The sequence below is a fragment of the Macrotis lagotis genome, chromosome 7, assembly GCF_037893015.1.
Source record: "Macrotis lagotis isolate mMagLag1 chromosome 7, bilby.v1.9.chrom.fasta, whole genome shotgun sequence".
Taxonomy (NCBI): Eukaryota; Metazoa; Chordata; class Mammalia; order Peramelemorphia; family Peramelidae; genus Macrotis; species Macrotis lagotis.
Genome location: NC_133664.1, coordinates 115,674,115 through 115,685,356, shown reverse-complemented (window position 1 = coordinate 115,685,356; position 11,242 = coordinate 115,674,115). Strand labels below are relative to the sequence as shown.

General features: G+C 40.6%; 1 protein-coding gene across 1 annotated transcript in view; it reads right to left on the bottom strand.

The window, feature by feature from the left end:
• Positions 1-1,500: 1,500 nt before the first annotated feature.
• Positions 1,501-11,242, bottom strand: part of SLC35B4 (solute carrier family 35 member B4) — a 33,587-nt gene continuing 23,845 nt past the window's right edge. Inside the window, exons 8-10 of the mRNA XM_074193661.1 lie at positions 10,002-10,077; positions 6,943-7,018; positions 1,501-5,996 (exon numbers count right to left, since the gene is read on the bottom strand). Of these exons, the coding sequence (XP_074049762.1) occupies positions 5,750-5,996; positions 6,943-7,018; positions 10,002-10,077 (399 nt within the window). The 3' untranslated portion in view covers positions 1,501-5,749. The remainder of the gene's footprint in view (positions 5,997-6,942; positions 7,019-10,001; positions 10,078-11,242) is intronic.

Genomic DNA, 11,242 nt, shown 5'->3' with positions numbered 1-11,242 from the left:
CCACCTTCACCTCCTACTGCTGTTTAGTTGTTTGATCATGTCCAACTGGTTCACGACCTCATTTGTGGTTTTCTTGGCAAGAATTTTGGACTGGTTGCCATTTCCTTCTCTAGCTCATTTTAGTACTGAGAAAACTGAGGCCTTCAGGGTGAAATGACTTGTTCACAGAAGCTAAAAAATGTCATGGCTAAAAAATGTCTGAGGCCAGATTTGAACTCAAAAAAGAGAAGACTATCTGGCTGACTTCAGGTGCAGCACTCTATCCACACTGCATTTCCCATAGGTTGTCCATCAATCTCTCTTGAGCTATCATGGCACTTATCAATATTCTTGTAGAGTGCCTCACTAAATTTACCAAACAAGCAATTTGGATAATGAAAGTTTAGAAACTCAAGACACATTTATGAAATAGCAAGAGTAAAACCAAACTTCCGTGTGTTCTGTTATGGCCACATGGACCCCTGGAAGTAGCACAGATGTTAGCTTTGATTACAGATGGGATCATGACTAGAGCATCAATCTCTACTAGAGTTTAGAAGGCTGTCCTTACAGGATACTGAAGTGGCTTGACTATTAGGTGAACTGATGCTGAACATCCAAATAGATACTTTTTTTAATGATGTTATATAAAATACAGGTAATATTCATCATTTTCAATTTTGAAATTTCAAAGGAAATTTTGCAACTATTGAGGGAAAAAAATAGTGAAAAAGCTAGTTTAAAAACTGATTTTTTTTGCCTTAAGATTATTACACTCAACAGTTATCAATGAGATCAACCTCACCACATGTATCAACCAGAAGAGACCATGAGTAAATGGCATGAGGAAGGTTTCCTTAAATAACGCTAATGAAACTTTGGTGCTGCTCAGATAAGCATCCATTTGCCCTTCCAGTCAGGCATTAATGAATAGAGGATACATGTACTATTTTATTCTACCACTGGGATATCAAAATAGCAAAAAGCCTGACAGCTGACAGATTTATTGACAGCTATCCTCAGTTATGTATTAGCGAACACTTTACCGTTCCCCTTCTGCAGGATAGTAGTGTCTCCTCTTGCTTGCTTTCCATCTCTTTTGCCAGTCAGATCAGCATATGTGGGACTGGTTAAGAAAGTCAAGAACATGGAAGTGAGGGGTGCCCTAGGCAAGAAGAGTCATTAGAACAGCTCTAGAAAACCAGAGAACATGACTTGTCCACCACCCTGGCCTAAGTCGTGTGAGAGAAAACTACCAATGTTGAGAAACTAGTCAGCAAGCTAACTGTGCTAGGAAAGAAAATGAATCTGAAGAACCCAAGCCTAGCTTGTTATTCTGCCCATGTGAATCCCTGAATGGGGAAATGAATGTATTGAAGCATGGATGCATGTTTGTGTGTACGTGTATCTATGCACACACATACACACATATATCTGCATCTATAAATATATACATTTTTTTAGCTGACACTTGCCAAGTCAGGAAATTCAGTTTATATTTGTGGTAAAACTCCTGTTTTCAATAAATTAAGGAACAATTATCTTCTTTAAGATTAGAAAGTTTTAATTGATTTTAAATAAATAAAAAAAATCTAAATTCGGAATCTTTACTTCAGATCCTTCTGATATGGTGCTAAAAATGCACACATGCACATCTGGTCAAATGTTAACTAGAGTTCTTTAATATACCAAATTGTTCATCTCTGAATATATAAATAGCATTGGTCTAGGGTCAGTTCATTGGTCCAGAAGTTAAACCTGTACAAATGAATTCTATTTCGGATCCTCATGTCCAACTGATATTGTTGGGGAGACAGGTAGGTAATTAAATATGCAGTGCTTGCAATAGGGGAGTCACTGCTTCCTAAACTGAAACAGTATCAGAGAACTTCTGAGTAGTTCTGGAACAGAAGGGAAAGAAGCTTACAGTTGTACTCAGCTCAGATCCAAGGACAGAATACACACATACACACACACTCACTGACCATCAACCTCTTATTCACTCTTCCCATGTATAATCTCATACAAAAATATAAATATATACATTTATATATACTTCCATATATCTCTATCTACTTTTGTCAATACAATTACATTTAAATCTAACACATAATTACACACTGATAGGATATCCAATGAAAACACACATATACATATATACAAACTCAATGTTTAGTTAGGTAAATTATTGATAGATTATGTGGATTATTTGATGAAAAGGACACATGAATGAACTGGTAGTAGAAAAGTGGAGAAACCAGATAAAAAAACAGAATAGATTGACAAGAGAGTAGAAACATCTTCATAAAAGTGAACAAAGTGTGTTAACGAAGTCCTTTAAAAATTAAAAAAAAGGACCATAAGGGTCTTCTTATGCAAAATCTGGGAAGATGAGTTTAACTCTTAATTTTCAGTATTGACCAAACTGGAGCATTATAGCATCTTGTTACAAATTATTGACTAAAATAAAGGAAAACCAACAAACAAACAAACACACACACACACACACAATTACCTTTCAGATCAATGCCACCTGTTATTGATCTTTGCTCTAGCTTCAAAGTTTTAAATGCCTTTTGATACTAAAGTTCATCTTGTAAACAGGAAGCCCAACTGTGAAGCCCAATTGAGGTCAAGACCCAATATTACAGGAAGCAAAAGAACATCCCATGTTACAATAGGTGCAATAGTCATTCACTCACTAAATATTTGCAGGACTGAATTCATTAAACTAAATTGAACTGATGTTTGCCATACAAATTCCTGGACCTTTCATTACAATAAAAGATGAAAAATAATCAATAGTCAGTTACAAAACCAAAGGAGAGGGGGTGGCTAGGTGGAGCAGTGGATAAAGCACTAGCCCTGGAGTCAGGAGTACCTGGGTTCAAATCCGGTCTCAGACACTTAATCATTACCTAGCTGTGTGGCCTTGGGCAAGCCACTTTAACCCCATTTGCATTGCCAAAATCTAAAAAAAATACAAAAAGCCCCAAAGGAGATAAAAGTAATAAAACAGGATGGGAGAACAATTATTAGAACCACTTGCATGATAATTTCTAGATCCAAATTGTTGAAGAGCACATACATACAGCACTTTCATGATTAGACAGTTCTCACACTCTTTGCATCCTTTGGAATCAACACTTACTGGCACTTGGCATTAATACTGGCATATTAATGTTAAGAATCACAGTTCATGATGCTGAGTGAGATGAGAACCAGAAAAACACTGTACACCCTAACAGCAACATGCAGGCGATGATCAACCTTGATGGTTGCTCATTCCATCAGTGCAGCAATCGGGGATAATTTGGGGCTGTCTGCAATGAGAGTGCCATCTGTGGCCAGAGAAAGAACTGTAGAGTTTGAACAAAGACCAAGGACTATTACCTTTAATTTAGGAAAAAAACTGTTATCTTATTGTCTGATCTTATTATCTCTTATTCTTTTATGTTCCTTCTTTAAGGATGTGATTTCTCTCTCATCACACTCAATTTGGATCAAGGCACAACATGGAAACAAAGTAAAGACTGACAGACTGCTTTCCATGGAGGTTGGGGTAGGGGAGGGAAGCGAGATTGGGGGAAAAATTGTAAAACTCAAAATAAATAAAATCTTTAAAGATTAAAAAAAAAATCACAGTTCAAGGAGCGGCTAGGTGTTTTCCTGGGTAAGAGTCTAGAGGCCTCAAATTCAAATCTGACCAAAGACACTTGACACTCACTAGCTGTGCAACTGGGCAAGTCACTTAAACCTAACTGCTTCACCAAAAAAAAAAAAAGGAAAAAAGAATCACAGTTCATAACTGCTTCACCAAAAAAAAAAGGAAAAAAAGAATCACAGTTCAATTTTGACATCAGAATTAAGGTGATCAAACAAATATCTTCACTTTACATGAGGAAATTGAGGCAGGCTCCATTCTGTAAATACAGGGCAGCGCAGTCCACTTGGTCTGGCAAGGGTTCAGAAAACTTGCTTCTTGTGGCATTTCTGCATTGACTCTGAGAACCTCGGCAGAGGTACTGACTTGGTTTAACCATTTTCTTCTCTAGGTCATTTTACAGATGAGGAAACTGAGGAAATCAGGATGAAGTGACTTGTTGAGGATTATGCAGCTAGGAGATGGCTGAGACCGAATTTGAACTCAGGACCTTCTGACTCCAGAGCTGGAACTCCATCAATTACTTGATGCCCAGAAACTTATACTGGCTTTTATATGAAAAAGGGACACTCCTCTCTGCACAGATAATTTTGCACCTGACAAAAACCTAGAAGAGTCTGTTTTTCTTTATACCAAAAGAAGAAAAGCAAGAGAAGTAGCATGCCTGTCCCCATCTAAAGGATCAGCGCCATGCATGCTTGGGATGTTGTCCATCTGTTCTTCCTTCCTCTGCTCTGCCTCCTGGAGTCCAAGCTCTCGTCAGATTTGTCAGACCGTACTCATGGGTAGTGGGTTCATGTGTCCCTGCTGCCTTTGGACAAAGAAGGCTCTTCCAAAATGTTGAATTAAACTACATTATTTGAGGGGACACTTTTAGAAGAAAAATATAATCTATGTTCAGCAAGACTTAAGGAATACTGGCTTCTGGAAATATCCTATTCCATCTCCAAATAACAGCCTAACCAAAAATGATATTCTGCTGGTTTTCAGAAGAAAACTCAGTTTATGAAATAATCAAAAAAGAAGTAAATACTATTTTTAATTGACTAACAAGAGACAAGACAGATATACCCTAAAACAAACAATAGTATTTACCACATTCAACTAATAATTTGTGATTAGATTTTGGTTGTAATACAATCATGATTTGACCTGACATAACTATATAAAGTTAAAATCTAATTGGTGGCCGGACGGGCTTCAGTTTTCATGTACTTCATTCACCAGAGTTCCTGAGCAGAGCTGATACTCCTGGTCAAAAGGCCTCCTTCTGACACCTTATTGATCTATCTCCTTAGAATAAACTACATACAAATGTCCTGGTCTCAAGGGATTAATAGGTTCTGACCAGGGCCAAGCATGAGGCAAGCTTGTTCATGGTGGTCCTGAAGATGTGGTCTCAGCCCTCCCAGAAAGGATCTCACCTTTATCAAGTTCACAAATACCTGATATTTAATCAGTAACAAGACCTTTCCACAAGGCTACGACTGGACCAGAGAAGGTCCTAATAAACTGTGCTTATAATTGTTTCAGGGCTACTGCCATCAGGACATTCAGTGAATGTGTCATCATCATTTTACATCTAGATGGATGGATGGAACAGCAAGAACAAATGAGACTATTAATGCGAAGAAGCAGCACTGCCCCTTGCCCTGCCCCAGCTTCCCCAAGCTCAGTTAATTAACCACTTGACTGTTCCAATGATGCCATCAGACAGCCCAGAAAGGTTGGTTGTTGCTGGTGGGACTGTCATTTGCTGTGAAAAGGGTAAGCCTGTTGGAGACCACCGGTGTAAAATTAGGTCCTCATATCCTTGGAATTTAATAAATACACATATATAGAACACTTTAATAAAAATACAAATGGATTCTCTGCTCAAGGGATCAGAATTGCTCCTTCTCTACTTGGGGGTAGATGCTTTGTCCAGTAGCTGCAAGTACCAGTCAGCATAGACATCAGATACTATAACCCCCCTATCCGTGAGGCTTCCTTGCTAGGTATTTGGGTCTTTGCTGGGGTACAGAAGCTGGAAAGAAAGCGGAATGGAAGCCAGACTCTCACCGCACTGGCCCCCTCCTAAGTCCAAGGAGCTATCCCCAATGAAGCTCAGTCCTTCTTGTCCTCTTTCAAGGGCTGCTTCCGGGACAACCCCAGGCTGTTCCATACTTCAGTGTACATCAAGGTCCCAACAAAGACAAACAAGGTTCCCAGCCAATGCCATAAGGTGAAAGGGTTTTGGAAGTAGAGGATGGAGAAGATGAGGCTAACAAACTTGCGTAGTGTCACAACAAGTGTGACAGTGAGGGAGGTGCACTCTGTAGTGAGGATGAACACGCCCCGGATGCAAATATACCTGAAAAGTCGAAGTTAAGGGAGTTTTTCATAGTCTGAGGATCAAGCAGTGAGGGGCTCTGGTGGATCAAGGGGACTTGTGCTATAGCATATTGCTGTGCTTTAAGGTGGTGTGAAGTCAGCAGAAAAGGATCAGGACCAGGAACAGAACTCCTGCCATTCCAACTCCAAGTACTATTTCAATTCTGCCTGAACATGTTCTGCTATTAGCTCTGAACCTTTCCACATGATTTCAACATTTAGCCCAATCCCAAGAGATTCTTCAGTTCATCCTGGGATTCCTCTTTTGGGTTTATGATATCGTCATTTGATTTCATGGCACAATTCAATGTCCCATTACTACAAAAAAAAAATAAGCCTGATTTCCACAAAGCAAACAAAAAAATCAGCCTCATTGCTTTGCCACATTACAAACTTTAAAAATTGCTTAAAATTTAGTCAAATAATCATGAGATTCTTTTCCAAGGTTTGAGAGCACTCCTTCCTTAAGGTGATAGGATGTTTAACTGAGGATTGAAAATTACCAAATCATCATAGTAAATCCTTTTTTTGTTTTTTGTTTTTTTTTGCAGGGCAACAGGTTAAGTGACTTGCCCAAGGCCACACAGCTAGATAATTATTATGTGTCTGAGGCTGGGTTTGAACTCAAGTCCTCCTCTATCCACTATGCCACCTAGCTGCCCCTATATAAATCCTTAAATCATTCACTGCACCTATCTACAGCTATTTCCCTTAAACATGCTTATCAATTGTCACCACCTATCTGCTCACTGTGTCTCCACAATAAGCATCTCTGTTAAATCATCTTTCAGCATGAAGATTTCAGGAAGGACCATCTTTCTCCTTATTCTCTGAAGAAAAAAGGTCTGAGAGCAAAGAATGTGGGCACTTTCTCCCAGTCAGACTAAGTAAGGGGTGGCAGCAGTACAACAAAGACTAAAGGATACTGAGTGAAGATGTTCATGAGGAGGTAGAACCACATTATAGGCATTGTCACCCCGACAACTGGTACCTGATACAATTCTGTAAGGATTAAAAGAGAACAAAGACATTTATGAACTTTCATCAGTTTTGACCACAAGAATACAGACTGAATGGGAGGTGAACATGCTTTTTCTCCCTATGATTTCTCACTATAGGTTATGATGGAAGAAGGCTCAGGAGTAAAGAATTTGCTCTCCTACCCTACTTCACAAACTGCTTCAATGCATGTCACCTACAAAGAAAATATCAAATTCATTCCTCCAATCAAATCAAAAATTAATACTATTTCAAAAAATTTGCATTTTTACCTGAAAAAAAGCCCAGATACTAGGCTCCCTACTTTACAAATGAAAACAAGGACACATTGAGGATGTAAATGATGTGAAGTCAATTAGGGTCATGAAATTAATGCAAAGGCCTCTTTAAGTCTTCAACTCTTGTTATGCCAAGCTACCTCCTGCTGTCTATCTTATTAAAAACCAGAACCTGTATCAAGAGACTTGGATGTACAGCTAATAATGGAAGATGGATGCAGGTGCTGCAGGTTGTAATGACAGTGACTAATTGCAATTCTGCATGGGAAGAGTAGGTAAAGGGGCTGGTTCATGTGATACCAGGGTGCCTGGAAATTGGCCTGCACATGTTGTTGTTGAGGGAATAGGGAAGACGGGGGGAATAGGGAAGAATCATTTCAGATGGGCACATGAAGGCAAAATTCAGAGTAGCTGAATAGGAAGATGGCAGAAGGGAAGTAGGAAGGCTGAGGATCCTGGGACCAAAAGGTATCTCTCTTCCAGTGTGGTCATCTAGGATCATGAGGTGCTCAGGTGTGGCAGCCTCCTTCTTAGTATTATCCCTCTCATTCCCACCAACACACTTGGAAAATGATACCAGGAGCAGAGAAGAGTGAAGAAATCTGGGGGATTAGCTCCTGTTTAGTTGAGCCCCTGATAATCATGAAAAGTTGAACTTGCCTTCACGTTTCATCAGAAAGTACGTACCCAGGGAGAGAGGGGTGCATGGGCACCTTAGCAGCTTTCCTTCTCCCTGTTGCTCTGGATGGTTTGATGGAGAGGAGGAAGAACCTGAGCAGTCATTTCAGTTCTATGTTCAGCAAAATTACCTACAGCAGTTGAAACTCACTAATTTTAGCTGCTCTGTAGGAGCTAGTGATTATATCCACATTTAAGGGAATCAGAAAAGGACTTTTAGTCATTTGGAAACAGCTCCATATTTTTTTTTGAATCAACTATGGGAAAATCGTAATGACTGAGAAGCTGGGAAGGGTTTCACTTAACTCTCATGTACTTCAGAAGGGGGAGAAAGACAACATTGCTGGAAAAGTTACTGAGCATTAAGAAGTTTTCTTCAATATTTAATTACTCATATAAGACGCAGAATGCTGTGGCTCCTGTGCGAAGGATTATAAAAGCTCCCAAGACCTTTGCTTGACCATATAAAGGAATTCTGCCAGATAAAAGCCATGAGAGATTGGAGGAAATCTTTAAGAAGGATATGAAGGAGACCGGAGCATATGACAGACATCTTTAGCTAATTACATAAGTGCCTAGAGCAAGCAAAAAACTGGGAACAGGACGGATTTCCAGCCAATATGGCAGAGAGAAGACAGGCACTGTGCTAAGGTCTCCTGATCTTCCCTCATATATAATATGAAACAAATCTCTTAACAAAAATCCAATTGGGGTAGCTAGGTGGTGCAGCAGACAAAGCACCAGCCTTGGAGTCAGGAGTACCTGGGTTCAAATCCGGTCTCAGAAACTTAATAATTACCTAGCTGTGTGGCCTTGGGCAAGCCACTTAACCCCATTTGCGAGCTGTGAGCTGACACTGATGTGGGCCCTGGGTAAGTTGGCTTACCTTATTGATGGCCCAAGGTTCAAGTCAGAAAAAGAGAGCTTGTGGGTAGACAGAAGACAGTGAGGAAATGGCTAGTTATCAGTCAGACATCAGAAAACTCAATTCCCCAGGATCCAGATGGAAGTGGACCTTGGTCCACTACCTACCTTGATCAAAATTTCTAATGTAGGGCCTAGGTCACCCACTGTAGGTACAGACAATGTTCTCTCTGCCTTGAGGGGAGATATGGGTCTGTTCAATCCTTCCTAAACACCAGAGGTTTGGAAAGGCAGATATGAAATGTCTTCAGTCAAGACACTTCTAATACACCTGCTATGAAAAAATACTGTCCATGTCCAGAAAAAGAACTATGGAATCCAGGTTCTTCTATTGACTGGTCCAGGTCCCCCTCTTGACTGGACTCACCTTCTCCTGCCTTCACTCACAAGGACACAACAATCTACAATGAGCTGCCTCACCACCTGCTTCCCTCAGACCGACATCTGCCTTGACATTCCTCAATGGTTAGTCTTCACAACCCCTTCCTCCTCTTCCTCTCATTCTGAATTCCAGGAAGCTGAGATACAGATCCTGTTTCCCATCCCCTACTGCCTGCTCATGATTCCCATTCCCCTCCAGCCACCTCTACCTTCCAGTGTTTCACCACAACTCTCCCCAGCCTATCCACTTAATTAACAAACATGCTTCCATCTTCTGGTCCTCCTTGAGACTTGGCTCCCTTACAGTGACACCATCTCTAGCCACCCCTTCAGTACTGGCAGCACTGTCACTCAGACCCTCTCTGCCTTCTCTATCACCACAACAGAGCTGTAACATATCTCATTCCCCATGGCTGTTTCTACTGCTACCACACTCAGCAATTTACACTGCTCTGAAGTTTACACCATTCACATTTATCACCCATGACTTATCAATTCCCAGTGTTCCTAGATTCTCTCCTTCCCCAACTCCTGCCCCCACACAAAGTACCATCTTTAACCCATTCCCCCCTTCACCATGAACTCCAATCTCCGTCATTCCTAGTTCCTTCCCAAATCATGTGTGCACCATTAAAAAATGAAGCAGGAGTAAAACCCTGGACCCTACATCACAAAATGTCAGTTATTTCTTTACTATATTAAAAATATTTCCATTCTAAACTCACCAGATTTATTAAAAAGAATTGCATGATCATAGATATCCGAAGCTAGGAAAATGAAGCCAGGGAGCGGCAGGGCATGCTAGGGGAAGAAACAAATAAATGGAAATTAAAATGCAATGCAGTAGGACAATAATTACCAAAATATTTCTATGAATTCCTAACATCTGGGGGGCGGAGCCAAGATGGTGACAAGAGAGGATCATGTCTTAGGTGCTTTCTCATAAAACTTGAATTCCTAACATCCTTGTGAGTTGTTGTTCATGCAAGACCAGTTTAGATATAACAGAATATCAGTAAGGAAAGCAATGACTCATTAATCAATTATTAAATGCCTAATGTCCACATGCCATTCCTAGACACTTTACTTCACCTAAATGACCCAGTCCTTGATCATAAAACAAAACAGATGAGATGTCATTAAAATGGGGGAAAGGAGTTTGCAGGGACCTGTGATGTTATTGGTCCGGGGAACTCTGAGGTGAGGAAAGTCCCTCTAGCAATAGAAGGTGGCCCCTTCTCTAGAGTTGACTAGAGCAGTGAAAGATTAAATGAGCTGCCCAGAGTCACATAGCCAGAATGTGTCAGAGACAGCACTTGAACTCAGGTCTGTTTTGGCTTTGAGAAGAGCTCATTAACATAGAAAAACACTTGTGCATAGATATGCATATATTCAACACATGTACATACATGTATGTGTATTTGCACATAATCACACACATTCCCCATGATAGCTGTATTCGTTTTACCTTGTGTAAAATGAAGTACAAAACAGAATATGAACTCTAGAATTAAAGAGACTGAACAGAGGCAGGCTACAGGAAAGTGGAGAAACAAAGCAAGAGATGAGACAGGGACAGTATGGAGCTGCAACAAAGAGTGAGGAGGAGGGTGAAGGATGAAGGAAAGAAACTCATAAAGGCAGAAATGACCACTGAAGAGGAGCCTAGAGCTGCCTTGCTCCTCCAGCTCTCATACACAGTCTCTACGACCAGGTCAGAGTCATCACTGAGTAAGGGCCCAGACTTGTTGGGAAGGAGAAGAAGGGCCCCAGAGCTGGGAGATGGGAGATAGGAGATGGAGAGGCAGGGCAGCAGGGGCTCCAGCCAAGTGATGCTCCCAAGTCCTTGATCCATGAGATTGTTCATTTCACACACCTGGGGTCCTTTCATGCCCACCGTTCTCTGCAGTTCTACCTGATGTCTTTACCTTTTCAAGTATACTTTTTTTAAATTTAAGGCAATGGG